This window comes from Aquila chrysaetos, chromosome 9 (assembly GCF_900496995.4).
Source record: "Aquila chrysaetos chrysaetos chromosome 9, bAquChr1.4, whole genome shotgun sequence".
NCBI lineage: Eukaryota > Metazoa > Chordata > Aves > Accipitriformes > Accipitridae > Aquila > Aquila chrysaetos.
In genome coordinates this window covers 41,964,240-41,978,960 of record NC_044012.1, presented here as the reverse complement: position 1 = coordinate 41,978,960, position 14,721 = coordinate 41,964,240, and the positions used below count along the sequence as shown (strand labels likewise).

The following is a 14,721-nucleotide window of genomic DNA, read 5'->3' as shown; positions in this document are numbered from 1 at the left end:
GCCCAATTCACCCTTAATTAGCCAATTAGTGGTTGTGTGTTCCCCACATGATGCTCTGTTGAACCTTTCCTTCCACCAAGGTTATATCTTTGTTGACTTGAAGAGTGAAGCAGAAGTGCAGAGGGCCTTGAAGCGAAAAAAAGAATACATAGGTAAGGGCTGTTTGTTCTGTCTTGTTCTGGCTGATGTTGATGGCAGGGTGCTCAGCTGCTGAAGTGTTCACTGCAGAAGTATCTCCTGTTGTCTTAGTTTTTTCCCAGGCAGATGGTGGGGGTGGTTTCCTCAGCTCAGCTAACACGGGCTAAACCAGGTGCTGTGTTGGGAGCAGCATAGAACTGGCAAGTGACTGAGCTGCGCGTGTTGTTCTTTGGCCCTCGTCTTTTGTCCTGTGCTTGAAGTGTATCTTGCTCTTGGTATAGAAATGATATTGTTTAAATCTGATTGGGATAGTGGAGGGGATTTGTACCAACGATTCTGTAAGCCTGTGTTTGAAACCTGTTCTTGGCCTAGCCCTTAGTGGAACTACTAAAATTATAGTAGCAAAAATTCTATGTAGACTTCGAATATCTACTTGGATGCCTGTGGACTAAGTTGGCACACGCAGAAAGGCTGGAGCTATCTGAAAGGAAGGGAGACTGTGGAGTTGTCTGGCAAATATTATCATGGTTTTTATGAAGACTGATCTCTTGCAGCCCCCCCCCCCCCCCCCCTTTTTTTTTTTTTTTAAATCAGGCAGAGTTCTGCTCAAAGCTTGTGGAATTGTAATTGCTTGTGTCACTGCTGTAAGCCCAGGCTCTTTGCGCATTGATATTGATTGCTCATGGCCTTGGGAAGCATCTAAGGTGCCTCTGTGTGTGTTTGTGGATTAGGTGGACGATGCATTGAGGTATTCCGATGCGGGAATACTCCAAAACAAACTGTTACGGCAAAACCTGATAACCAGCCATGGCAAAGAAGGAAGAGGGACGATGAGGAAGAAGAGGACTTGTCTGAATCAGGGAGACTCTTTGTCAGGAATCTTCCTTTTACTACCACTGAGGAGGACTTGGAGAAGATCTTTTCCAAGTACGGTAAGTATTTGCTGTGGGCCTGGGACTTGCAGGGCTACGTCTTTACTTTGTGCCCACAGGTTTTCTTGCTGGGTGTGAATGGACAAAGCTCTGTGTCCCACACCTCTTGATATCTTGATCATCTTTATTGCCTGGTGTGGTAGTGTGTGGCTGCTTGGCTTTGAAACTGATGCTGGCTCCGTGCTTCTTTGCTCAAAGCACGTACTGCTGTGCGCGTCTGCCCTCACCCCTCTCGTCGCATCTCTGATGCAACACTAAAAGCTCTTGCCAGTCAGTGCAGGCTCTGAGTCCTGGGAAGGAGGAGAAGATAACCAAAAGCACCTGCTGCATGAAATACTGATCACGCAGGAGATTTCTAGATACCGTAGGTAAGAGGTGAATCTCTGAGATACACCTCAAATTCATGTTCATGTTTGGCATGTCAGGTGGAAGCTTGAAGCTTCCCTTTTCTAGCTCAAAGTTAAACAAATTTAAGCTTGTCTTGGCATTAGAGTGTCTGGGGGGCGGGGAGAGAGGGTTAGGTTGTGGAAATCTTTATTCCCAACTGAAGGTAAATGCAGCTGCTCAGAGCTTGCCTGGTCTGTGTCGCTTGTCAAAGCCCTGTGAGCTGCCACAAGGTGCACAAACTGGACCTGGGGTGCTTTTGCTGGGCCTGCCTTGTCAGTCTGCAGCCAGCAGCTCCTCACCCAGGCTGGTGGCTCGCCACATACCCTCTGCAATATCCAGAGCTGCTCTGCCCTCCCTGGCTCCCCTCCTCCCCGGCTTTGGCCAGGAGGTGCCAGTTCAGAGCGTGTGATGGCTGTACAAGGATGTCTGTCACGGTAAAGTCTTGCCTTTTGCAGGACCCCTCTCGGAGATCCATTTCCCTATAGACAGACTGACCAAGAAATCCAAAGGATTTGCTTTCATCACCTATATGATTCCCGAGCACGCGGTGAAGGCCTATGCAGAAATGGATGGGCAAGTGTTCCAGGTATGGTGACTAATCACTTTCCTGTGCTGTTGGACTGCAGCTGGTGGGAATGTTTGTTAGTAATGTGGCCAAGTGTTTGCTTCTGTGCTTTGCTGAAAAGGTTGAGTCTCTTCTGCCTTGCTGTATGGGAACACAGTTGCTTTTGGTAAAGTAGCCTGGTTTGAACAGCCTTGCAGGTGCCAAAATCTGAGCTAGAGATGGAGAAGGAGATCTGAGTCTCAGTCTCTCACATTGTGTGGCTACTCTGACTTGCAGTAATATCTCCTTTGGGAAGGAAGGTTCCCTCCTTCCACCTAGGCTGCTTGACTAGGAAAGTTGCCAGAAAATTTCTTCCACTCTGCTTGGTTCATGAACTTCTGTGGGTTATTTCAGAGCTGCTGGACCTCTTCTTCCTTTCTTCTAGGGTAGAATGATGCATCTTTTACCATCCACAATCAAAAAGGAAAAAAATGAAGATGTAGATGCAGAAGATTCTTCCTCCTACAAAAAGCAGAAAGAGGCCAGGGACAAAGCCAACAGTGCCAGGTACAGGGGTGTCTTGTAGTGGGGCAAGACAACACAACCTGCCAAATTCCCAAGAGGCAGGAATGCATGTGGGGTCTTTCCAGGGGCTATATAGATTACCAAAGTCAATAAAGTGTTGGCCTGTGCAAAAAGCTCTGTTTCCTTTCTCTCTTACCTACTTGATTCCTCTGTCCAAGTACCGTTAGTAGTTCAGTGAGCAGCAGAAATTGAGAGAAACATGGTTTTGAATGGATTTGTGTATGAGTTTATTTCTCTGGTGTCTAAAAAAAGTTGGTCTGATGCTGTAATTCTTTAGGGTAGTGGTTTCAGATTAGTTGCATCTTTCTCCTCTACTTGGCCACCTGTATTTCTAAAACTCGTAGGAACTTTATCTTTCTATGTGACAAATTAGTTTGAAACAAGAGGCTGATACTTTCTAATTTGAAGGGAAAGGAATGCAACCTTGCTTGCATGGGCTTTGTGCTTCTGGGAAACCAGTTGAAAAAACATGTGTTCCTCTGAGCCAACATCTGAACTTCCAGCCGTAACTGCAGAGCTGTGACCAGTGACCACTAGGGAAGAACAACTAAGCTGCAGCCACTGCTGCCTTTCTGTTTGCTCTCCAGTCATGTCTCCCTCATCCTGTTCCTTCTCTAAGGATGTTCCACCCTTCTTTCCCTCAAACTCTTCACCCTGGCTGCTGCTGGTGGCATTCAAAGCTTTTTTTTCCCAGGACCATTGAATAAAGAGACACCAGTGGAAGAAGGGACTGCGTGACTCTGAACCTGGCTCTTCTTTCTCTTGACAGCTCTCACAACTGGAACACATTGTTTGTGGGGACAAACGCCGTGGCTGATGCCATTGCTCAGAAGTACAACGCTTCCAAAAGCCAAGTGCTCGATCATGTGAGTTGGCTTATTGATCAGCAGGGATGGGAGATCACTTTCCTATCTTTTGCCTCGTGCCCAGGGCCTTCCTGGTCTTTTTGTGCACCAAAAGCCTCTGTGCACCAACAAGCACAGATCAGTGGTGCTGTAGCTTCTCTGTGGGATCTAAACCTAACAATCATTTTGTCACTGGAAGACAAAGTGACACTCCCAGCCCTCCTTCCCACTCTGCTTTTCTGTGGCTGAATTTTGCATTTCTACATAACTAGAAGTTGGTGGGAATTTACACCCGAAAGCTCAGATCCTTCCTGGAAGCTTAATTTTGTCTTGGGAAGCGTTCTGACTCCAACAGCAAAACTCTCAGCAGCTTCAGAGGAGCTGGAGCATTTTACCTTCAAGCTCTCTGCCAAATTCCCTTTGCATCTGCTTCTGAGAGCAGCAGGAACAACAAGTGACTGGCATTCTTGTCTGCAGGAGAGTAAAGACAGCGTGGCAGTGAGGGTCGCTCTGGGAGAAACCGAGCTGGTCCAGGAAATTCGCCGGTTCCTCATTGAAAACGGAGTCAGCCTGGATTCCTTCAGTCAGGTGAGATGCCCATCTGGAGGCAGCGATGTGGACCTCTTCTATATGATGGCCTAGTCCTAGCGTCCTCAGCTGTCTTTGAAATTAGTAACAAAATCCTCAGCATCTTGCAGGATTGACCCCTTACATGGGTTAGGAAATGTTCGGTCCATTTGAAAATGCAGCTGCCCTTGGGATGGTTGAAATACATAGTATGATGGCTTATAGTATGATGGGCAGCTTGCTGTAGGCAGAGGAGTCCTGTGTCCATACCAGGGTGGATCTGGAGCTGAAACCTCCATACATGAGCATTTGTGGAACTGGGAGGTTGTACTGGGGTGTAGATCTTATAGAAAGGTTTGCTAAATGGCTGCTGGCCCCCTTGGATCCTGGAAGGGGGTGACGTGGATTGAGAGAGCCCGGCGTGTTGGATCTGAAATCTTCAGTTAGTAAGATACTGGGGTTTGCTTTTTTAAATCCCATCTCCCCTTTCTTCCCCCACTGAACGTGGCAGGCTGCTGGTGAGCGGAGTAAAACGGTGATCCTGGTGAAGAACCTCCCAGCCAACACGAGCGTAGCAGAGCTGGAGGATGTCTTCGGCAAGCACGGCAGCCTGGGCCGGGTGCTGCTGCCAGAAGGAGGCATCACTGCCATTGTGGAATTCCTGGAGCCAACTGAGGCCAAGCAAGCGTTCACCAAGCTGGCCTACTCCAAGGTGAGTGTGGTGACGGGTAGGCAGCTGCCTGGGGAGTGTGGATCTTGGCTAGTTGTGAAGCTGCCAAAAGGAGTGCTTGCTACAAATGTGAGGGGCAGAGGACTTCTGAGGGAAGTGAGTTATCCCAGAGCCACCGCTGTTACCCTCTGTCCCTTGGATTTAGGGAGATGCCTGGTCCATCCTCGTGCAGCAGTGGCTGAGTGGGGCTCTCGACCTGGAGGAGGGGGCTGTGACACATCTCGAAAAACCTGGGTGGCCTGGAAGGGGTTTCTTTTACCTTTTGCAATACAGGAGCGTGGTACATGGTAGACTGTGGTCCTGTGTGAGGCTGGATACAGACTCTCCTTCGATGAAAGAGAGTTTAGCCAGCTGAAAAAGTTGCTCAGCTTTTCCACTGCTGTTTTCCACTACAGAGTGAGAGGAAAGTAAAGCTGAGAGCAGAGCTTTTTCTTCAGCCCTTGCCCTCCACTCTTCACTTCTCTCCTGTGTTCCCTTTACAGTTTCATTCTGTGCCGTTATATCTGGAATGGGCTCCAATGGGTGTCTTCTTCAGCCCAGCCCCTCAGAAGAAAACCCTTGAGGTTCCAGAAAAGGAGGGCAAAGCAAGGCTGGTACCTGGTAAGAACTTTTACTTTGGGACGGAGGTATCTCTGTTTTTTTCACTGCTCCTTTATGTGTAAAGCAGCAATGCTGATATATTCCTGACCCTTTGGGGATGGAACCAGCCTCACAAGGTCATCTGCACGGCCCTTAGGGTCACCGTCTCTGCAGGGCATTAGTTGATCATATCACGCAAGCGCTGTGCTCGTTCTTGCCCCTGCCCTCCTCGCCTCCTGGATGAGCCGTGGGCACTGAAGTGCTGCTCTCAGCGCCCAGGTCCAGTTTAGACTGGGCTAACGTGAGCTCTGGGAAGAGATTTTTGGTCCGGTCTGGTCTCGGCAGCAGCCGACGGGAGAGCGGTAGCTGTTCTCCGTAAGCTGGACCTGATCCCCTGAGAGTGTGAGCGGTTGTGCGCTGTGCAAGGACACAGTCCCTGCCCATGGGCAGCCACGCGAGCTGCAGCAGCAGGAGTACTAGGCAGCACTGGATGGATGGAGAGGCTGACTTGCTGGTGGCAGGTTTTGGGTCCCTGTACCTACTTCTCGTCTCTTGTGTCAAGCTGCACCGTATGCTTTGTCTGGGTGATTTCCCACTGCAAGGATTTGATCTTCCCTCCCTGAGTATACCCCCTTTCTCCCCATCCCAGGGGCTGTAAAAAATAAAATCTTGCCTGTATATTTAAAGCCTCTCAAGATCCTTTTAAAAAAGAAAAAGAGGAGACTGGAGGAGCATGGCTTTATGTAGGTTTGTTTTGCTAGAAGCTATTTCAGGACTCTGAGGTTTTGGGAGGGGGGAGAAAAGCTGACGAAAAGCCTCTTCCCGGGCTGCCATTCTGCGCCCTGGGCACGGGGGAAGGCTGGAGCCAGGGGTAGGTGGGGGGGCCACTTTATCTCCCTGTAACGGAGACCCTCACCTGGAGATAAAGGGCTATAAGCACAGGAGCTCCTGGAAGGCTGCTTGAGGCTGATAATGGTCTTTGCTGCCAGCCTCTGGATCTGGGAGAGGGAAGGGAGGGGATGTGCAGCGAATGCCTCGCTCACAAAAGGGCTCCGGGTGGCAGCGTGTGGCCGTGTCATATTGTGCCAGCCACAGACGGAGGCACCTCTTCATCCCACCCCTGTCTCACTGAATCTCTTCCTTCTTCTTCCCTCAAACAAGCCTCCTTCAAAGGCAATGTTTTTTTTTTTTCTGTGGCTTCTTAGCAAATACACCGCCAGCTGGAGTGAGGAGGGTTGGACCACCCAACCAAAAAGGCTTGGCCTGCGTGGTGCAGGGGGCAGGGACGGCAACCAGACGGAACTGTATGGGGAAAGACAGCTCTTGGGATGGAGCTGGGGAGTCTCTGCACACCCCTGGCCCAATGCAGGCTCTCCCCATACGAAATGAGGGAGAAATAAACCTAGAAAAATCACTGAGGGGGATGTTAATGCCAAAGGGAGATGCGTAGTTTGCCCCTTATGAGCATAGCATCAGCTGTGCTGTAGGGAATGAAGATGCTCTAAAAGACAAGTGGTCTGACGAGGAAAGGAGTTGACAAGTCAATGGAAAAGAGAGAGTGAGAGAGCATGAGCACATGCTTGTGTGTATTCTCTGATGCCTAATAAGGGCCTAGTCCCACCGCAGCCTCCATTTCAGTGTGGGATCCAATGGATCGCTCCTCAAACCTCCCGTGTGTGCAAAAGCTCAGTAGCTTTGAGGCCTCTTCATCACATTAAGTACGGTAGAAATTACTAAGCCGTTTTAGAAGTTGGGAAGAGAGGGAATGGATGGATGGATGGATAGAGAGAGTCAAAATGCAGTTGCCAAAGCCTCCTTCCTTGTTGAGACCAAACCAGCAGATTTGCCTATTGATCAGCTGTACAGTATCCAGGTTTCTGTTAACTTCACAGCTCCACCGCGGGGCTTGGGTGCCCCAGAGGAAGCTGTTGCGCCGACTGCTGAATTGCAGCTTGATTATTTGGTTTTCTTTTTACAGATTTGTCTTTGCAGAATCCCAAAGCAAGATTTGTACAAAGTAGTGCTCGTTGCTGTTGACCTGAGTGAGGTTTGTGGGTCACGGAGTACGAACTCTGGAAGTGTTAATGTTACAGTGAAGCCCTTTAGGACCTTTAGGACCACAGCCTGTGTGCTGGGTGCAGTTCTTCATTGACCTTCAGTATGTGTTTGGGCTTAACAGACCATATTCCTTCACATGCTGATGGGAAAGTTCTCATTTCACATCCTGTGGATACATATTGGCAAGAGATGAGGTTTCAGAGCAGCGCAGAAGGATGCTCAAGCAAATTTGGGGCCCTTGCCTAGTTCAGCAGGTGTCTGGCTGGGTTTGGTGTGAGGGTGTCCGAGTGCTGGGGAAGCAGGTTTGTGGAGTTTCTACACAAAGGATAGGCAATATTTTAGTTTTCATGGGGATGTGCTCACATACTGTATGTTGAGCTTGCATCAGTCTATGTCCACCCACAAAGAGCCAATAGAGAAGTGGCCTGTTTCTGCTGGAGTAGTAACTGTTAGCTGGGGTGGTGGGCAAGTTCCCCCCAAATTTGTCTTTGTTACATCTTAGTGTTGGGTTTATTCTTTTTGTTTCAGATGAAGCTATAATGGGCTCAGAGGAAACAGCAGCACAGGAGGAAGAGGAGGAAGAAGAGGAGGAGGAGGAAGAAGAAAGCATTCCTGGGTGTACCTTGTTCATCAAAAACCTGAACTTTGCCACCACGGAAGACACGCTGAAGGAGGTGAGCCGTAAGCGAGGAGAGGGGACAGGGTTTTGCTTAGCACGATCTGTTCAGATGGAGCAGGAGACAGTTAATGTGTGGTTGAGGGCCAGACTGAGATGCCTGATGGACTAAAGCCCCCACTCCCAGCACAAGTTAGAAGAAAGGGCTCTACTCTGCTGCAGAAGGCAAGGGGCAAGCAAGCTGTTCTCTGCCTGTTGTGCTAAGGATAAAGTGTTTAAAGGAGTTAAGTTGCAGCCAGTATGACCTAACGGGAGATGAGGGAGCACTGGATTGTACTGGGACTAGGAACCTCCGCTCTGGGGTTTCAGGCGTCAATTAAGACAAATGTATCTGAAATGTTTTGGTGGGGTTTAATTCCACCTCGGGACAGGTGGAGGCAGTACAAAATCTTCTAAGCCTCATCATTCTCCGGATTTCCTGTGCTTTCTGTAATGCTTCTCCTTGGGACAAGCACTTTTGCAGCTGTGATAGTGCTTTGTGTGTTAAGGCAATAAATAGATGATGGTATCGCCGAGATGTGCTTTTCATCTAAGCTTCTACCAACATTGAGCTGTCTGTACTGCTTTACCTCAGCAAAGCACTTGGGAGAGATTGTAGCATTTCTAAAGCCATGTGGGATGTTAATAGCGAAATAAGGAAAAGCAACTGGGAGTTCTCATCTCTGCCACTTTTTATAGCCTTGTGAAATGCCACATTTCATGGCCCAAGAACGCTGGTGCAATGTCAGTTGGTCCTGGGCCCGTGATCCTCTGCCTTGGGACTGTGGTACTATGTAGAGATCCTGGTCCAGTCGGGTCTGGGGACAAATGTAAATCTTCGGAGGAGGACTGGGGCTTGTCCTGTCTTCTTTTTCTGCCTTCTGGCTGCAGTTCTACAAGGGAGTCGACTAGATGGTTTGCAGCCCCCGCTTCCCTCCAGCCCCTCCTTCGTGTCTTTGGAAAGAGCTGTGATCTAGGGGCATCACAGGAGTCGCCCACCCCTAAGGTCCCTACCTGGCTGAGGGCATTTTGTAATCCATAGTGTTCCTCCAGAGCCATCCCATCTCTCTGCGCTGTTTCTCAGGAGTGTTGGAGGATTTCTGGGAACGCACGTGTTGAATTCTTCAAAAGTCTCTGCGCGTGTGTGTATTTGTACAGAAATAATTTTATAAGATAAAATAAGCTGCACTGACTGCTTGTCAGGTGTGCGTTGGGGGGAGGTGGGCCTGTGAGCGTGTGCTCCTGGCTCTGGAAGAGGGCCACATTGTCACTCGAGTTGCAAGCCTGTGACAAAGGGAACTGAATCACGTGTCCAAATTCCTTGCAGACATTCTCCAAAGTGGGAGCTGTGAAGAGCTGCACAATATCCAAGAAGAAAGACAAAGCAGGTACTCTAGATGTTGCTGTTCAATTCCTTCCCTCGTCTGGTTGCTGAGGGCTCAGGTGTGGCATTGCTTTAGCATTCATCTGGCTGAGCATTTGTGTTCCTGTTGGCGAAATCCTTAATATTTCTAGAAGTGTGCCTGTTGAAATGGCTGAAAGCAGCAGCCAAAAATACCCCGGGGTTCAGTCTAGAAGGTTAAGCTCAATTGTGGTATTTGTGGAGACGTGGCCTTCTCTTGAGATCTTGAGATAGAGAAGCCAACTCCTTCAAGATCACAGAAGAGAGCGGGATGCAAGTTGAAAGGAACCGGTGCCCCACGATGATTAAGCCTGTGCATGACATGCTTTATCTGCAATAACGGCCGGGATCTTCAAGGATGCCTGGCTGAGTACTGTGCTGAGTGGGCTTCGTTTGCCTTCTGCCTGCCAGCTTCGAACCCAGCAGGCTGTGGTGACGAGTGGTTATGCCTGTTGCATTGACTGTGCTTGCTTTCTGGGCGGTTGGACAGGGAAGAGTTTGCTTAAGGCAAGCACTGGCTAGATGGGCTATGTCTTCTTTCCGGATTTTAGGCTAGGGAGTTGCATGGCTTTACAGGATTTTGCCTTAACAGGGCTCCTCTTGCATGGAATACTCGAAAACTTGGATCCACTGAAAGAAAAAGAAATTAAGCGAGCTCTACAGTACTCTCGCACATCTGGCTGTAGGCATGCTCGTGACCAGACAGCAACGTTTGAGTCTAGGCTGATCTCTTACCACCTACCAAAGCGATCTCCTTCTGTCTCTCTACAGTCTGCTACCATTGAGGTTTTGAAGTTGGAAACTGGGCGTTATGTTTTTGCTTGTGGATTTTTCCTTTCCTCACCTAGCCTTAATTATGGCTCTTGCACCAGTCAGTGTGTTCCTCCGAAGCATGGTGTGACCGTAGGTGCCACAAACCTTTGCTGTGCGGGGAGGTGGAATAGGTGTCTCCTCCTTTGGTGTGGAACGGGCAGCTGCCTGCCCAGGTTTATAGAAGTGCTTGCTCCTTTTGTGCCTTGCAGACCTCAGAGGCGTTCTGTCTCTTAAATGAAACACGGGGCTTGCGCTTTGTGGTGATGGGACATACAGCACGTGGCAGTCCAAACTGAAACAGATCTCAAATGCTCGGCTCCCAGCAGCGGTCAGTAACTGACTGCTTGTCAGGTGTTGGCCAAATGAATTTCTGAAGGGGTCGCAGGTTAGAAGCGTCTCCTCTGGGGACCAGACTGCAACCTGGATATCGCTATCCTGCAACAAAAGTCACACTCATTTCTAGGTAGTTGGCAAATTTTCCAAATGAAGGTCTCATTTCAGTCGTGAGGAAAAAGTCCTGTGTATGAACAAATGTTTGCGTATCCATAATGGGATCACTTAGCCTGACCATGACCGTCGGTTGTTTTGTAGGACTTGGTGTTTTATTTAAGGATGTTGCACTGAAATTATGCAAAGCAAAAAACCTGTTTTGCATGCAACGTCAGTTATCTCCTCTTTGACATCAGCACCAAAACAAGCTGTTCTAGAGCAGCATCTTGCTCAAAACAAGTCAGTAACAGGCGCTGACGAGGAGCATGAGAGTCAGGGCATGGGCAGGCTGGCCCTTTGCCTGGGGTATTAGTTTCTGTCCCCCCAGTTTTGGCAATCAGCTCTTGCTCCTGATTTGTTTTAAATCTCCTGTTTAATATTGTCACTGTTTCCTGCTAGCTCAATGAGTTCCCTTTCTCTTCTGACAGGCACTTTGCTTTCAATGGGCTTTGGATTTGTGGAGTACAAGAAGCCAGAGAGTGCCCAGAAGGCCCTGCGCCGGCTCCAGGTAAGCTTAAGCATTGTCGGTCCGGATTTCTTTCCAGAGATGGTGGGCAAAGACATCCTTGGCTCATCCCGGAACAAATAATAACACAGTCCTTGCCTTGAAGAGTTTGCAGTCCAGAGGTAGAGGAAACCATAGCCCAAAGCAGTGAAGTGACTCGTCTTTGCCAGTTTAGTGGCAGAGCTGAGGTTGGAGGACAGCTAGATCAGGGATGTTGGCTGCTGCTTCAGTCAGTCAAGCTGTCTCCAACCTCATACCAGAAGCCTTGCCTCGCACGAGCGGTGGTCAACAGAGAAAAACTTTGGCAGGGAAAAGGGGAGGACTATACGGGAAAGAGCAAGATGTGAAATGCTGTGCTTGTATCCTGGAAGCTTGGAAGCTGTTGTGACTTTGATTTTTATTTATTTAATTTTTTTTTTTTTCCTGTTGTTTCTTTGTTTTAACTTCTAGGGCTGCTCTGTAGATGGCCATAAGCTGGAAGTGAAAATCTCGGAGAGAGCTATCAGGTAAAGCTTATGTCTCACCTCTGTAACATGGTTACATTTAAGCTGCAGTAATGCTCGGTAGGTTCTTCGCTTCCTACCTAGCATTTCTGCATCATGAGGGATGTGATCAGTAGTGCTCTGACTGTTGAACACATCAGCCTTTGTTGTGCTTTACTCAGAGTCACTTTAGTCAGTCTTACTTGAAAAGAAAAAAGAAATTATGAATAGCTGATGCAAAGGTGTTCACTCACTAAATGACGTATTTCCACTTAAAATCCCTAAGCAGCATGCACTAGCAGGACCCCAAAAATGAGCCCAGAGTGAGAACCGGGTACTTGAGTTTTCTTCCACACACAAGGAAAAGGCTCCTCTAAAACCTCTGCTTTGGTGACAGTTCGGTCAGCATTGCAAAATCAACTGATAGCCCAAGTTCCAGTGGATTTAAGGAGTTCTTGAAGACCAATATTCTTTGGGTAATGAAATCTTTTACCCTAGTTCATCAGGGAGAACAGGACCTTAAGAATAATGTTCTGCTGCTGATTCTGATCAAATCAAGACAAATACAGGTTTCTTGCTTGCTTGAAAAAAAATTTGGATTCAACTTCTTTTGTTTGGGCATTCAGGTGCAGAGGAGATGGTTACTTGGGGATGAATTTAGTTGGAGTTCGAGTCCTGCTCTTTAGGGTTTTCTTCCTAGTTTTTATTCAGTACAGAATCTTCTAAGTGCAAAGTTGAAAATTAATCCAGATGTTTGAAGGTGAATGTTGGCACCTGAAAACTGTCCCTTAGGCATTTTGGAAACCCTACCGGTGGAGGTATCTCGTAAGTGTCCAAATTTGTTTGAAAATCTGGTCCCTGGGGACCAGAAGCAGTCTGACAGCTTCCTGTCTGCACTTTGTATTTCAATTCTTTTATAAACCATTTTCATCCATTTTGATTTTTAAAATCCCTTCAGTAGGTATCCAGCCTACAATGCAGAATGCTTTGCTTTATGAAATAAGCTGCTGTGTTTTGTATTAGGTAAATCCTTATCTTGTCCAAATGCAATACAATTCTGAAGTTAAAAAAATAAAATAATAATCTATTAAAAAAATTTCATTTGCTATTTTCTAAGCCAGTAAGAAAAAGAATCAAAATTAGCTTACATTAAGCTTTTTTTTTTTTTTTAATATATCAAATAGTACATTCTTCTGACAATTGAATGGGCAAGATTTGATGTCAAAACAAAAGTTAGTGGCAAATGTGAGTCCAGGCCAGCTGCTTAACCTCAGTTGAGGTTGCAGTCAGCAAGCTGGACAGTTTGATTTTCAGAGGCAGGATTTAAATCACTGAAATTCATTCCTTTTCGGTGTACTGTATGACATTTCCATTGTCGCCAGTAAGATGCCAGTGAGGATGTCGATGTGAGCTAGCTGGCTAATTATTCTGCATTCTTAATTTTGAAGGAGCCAGAATGCGATGGGTGTTTTGCTGCACCTTACCTGCCCTTTCTGTTGACTTCATAGGCCTGCTGTGAAATCGTCCCGAAAAAAACAAACCATCAAGAAGCAGAAGACTTCCAAGATCTTGGTCCGCAACATCCCATTCCAGGCCACCGTCAGGGAAATCAGGGAACTCTTCAGGTAGGAAAGCGCTTTCTGTCGGGTCTGCGGAGTGCTCCGGGCTGGAGCTGGTATGATTTTCATACAGGATCTTGCTATTGGATTGTAAATATTATGAGTTTTGTTCTCTTTGTGGAAGTAAACGAGCCTTTTACTGAATGTAAATACGAACGGCTTGGCAGGTTATACGAGTATAGAAATTCTTCTGGTGAGACAGAGATCACATAAGCCAGTGTTTTGGCTGGAGCCGCTGTGAGCTGTCAGACCCAGTGGCCCACCATCGTGCAGCAGACATCCGCGGAGCTTGGAGATCTCCCTGCCTGTCGACTAAATGACATAGCGTTGGATATTTTTTTTTTTTTTTTCATCTTGCCTGAAAGGCGTGCAGCAGCTTTCCCGATGCTCAGCACACCTGCAGACAGCTGGCGTGAAAGGTTTTAGCTGGGGCTGGCTCCCTCCTCCATCTGTCTTGCCCACATGATGGGGTAGCTCCTTCCCGTCGTGGAGGGAGCACTTACGTCTTGCTTTCCCTCCCACGAGTGTTTCACTGTGTGTGCCTCGCATAGTCGGTGGGGTGTTGCCCCGCGGTTGGCAGCCCTGTGTCTGTAAGGATGTGGGACTATGCTGCCTGTAATGCCTTCTCCTGTAAGAAATACCTTGTCAGCCGTGAGACCTGCCTGGGATAGCACTGAGCGTTGAATAGGGATTTTAGGATCCCAGCCTGCATTCTTCTGTGTGCTGGCTGATCTCTGTTTTCTTTGTATCCTTAGCCTTTTGTGCAGTGACTCATTAAGCCTTGTAATGCATCCTGGAAAAGAGGTGAAACTTTGTAAAATACAGCATGCAGCATCTTTCTGCTTCCAGAAAGAGAGACTTGCTCATTGATCGAGGCCGTGGTCCCTGCTCTGCTGCTGGTTTGCAGAAGGAATTTGGAGGAATCTGTCCAGCTCTGCCTGTCAGCTTTTCCTATCTGCAAAATAAGGGTGATAGCTCACATCTGCAGGGCACGGTGAAGTACTGTGTTAGGAGGTGGCTTTTCTGTGTGGGTCTGTCTAAGCAGAAGACAGGCGCTTTCCTCTGGTCAGGGCTGTGGCATTTCTTTCCAAAGGGACCAAGTTGAGGAATCGCTTAACCCTTTGAAACCTCCCCAGACCACGCAGTGAAAACTGCCTTGCAAGGAGCCACGGGGCAGTGATTTGTTCGTTGCAGGAGAAACTATGCGTTTCCCTATGTACAGTGAATTCTACCTACTTTATTAGTGTGTGATGTTCTCCTGGCTTGACCACAGGTAAGGACAGTAATTCCCGCATGGCTGGTAGGCTGTTTCCTTGCAAGGTGTAAGGTGGCGAGGAAAGCCGTATGTCGGAACACTGTTTTGCAGTGGGCTCTGGGGATTTAACTGAACG

At 47.9% G+C, this 14,721-nt stretch overlaps 1 protein-coding gene across 2 annotated transcripts in view; it reads left to right on the top strand.

The window, feature by feature from the left end:
- The window catches only part of RBM19 (RNA binding motif protein 19), a 71,361-nt gene that overhangs the window by 5,886 nt on the left and 50,754 nt on the right, over window positions 1–14,721 (top strand). The window contains exons 9-21 of one of the 2 annotated variants that reach the window (XM_030026066.2): window positions 81–152; window positions 870–1,070; window positions 1,913–2,043; window positions 2,447–2,568; window positions 3,356–3,452; window positions 3,909–4,019; window positions 4,510–4,710; window positions 5,211–5,328; window positions 7,897–8,039; window positions 9,348–9,408; window positions 11,153–11,232; window positions 11,680–11,735; window positions 13,220–13,336. In XM_030026066.2, the coding sequence (XP_029881926.1) occupies window positions 81–152; window positions 870–1,070; window positions 1,913–2,043; window positions 2,447–2,568; window positions 3,356–3,452; window positions 3,909–4,019; window positions 4,510–4,710; window positions 5,211–5,328; window positions 7,897–8,039; window positions 9,348–9,408; window positions 11,153–11,232; window positions 11,680–11,735; window positions 13,220–13,336 (1,510 nt within the window). Of the gene's footprint in view, window positions 1–80; window positions 153–869; window positions 1,071–1,912; window positions 2,044–2,446; window positions 2,569–3,355; window positions 3,453–3,908; window positions 4,020–4,509; window positions 4,711–5,210; window positions 5,329–7,893; window positions 8,040–9,347; window positions 9,409–11,152; window positions 11,233–11,679; window positions 11,736–13,219; window positions 13,337–14,721 lie in introns of both variants that reach the window. The other variant, XM_030026065.2, reaches the window with a different exon arrangement.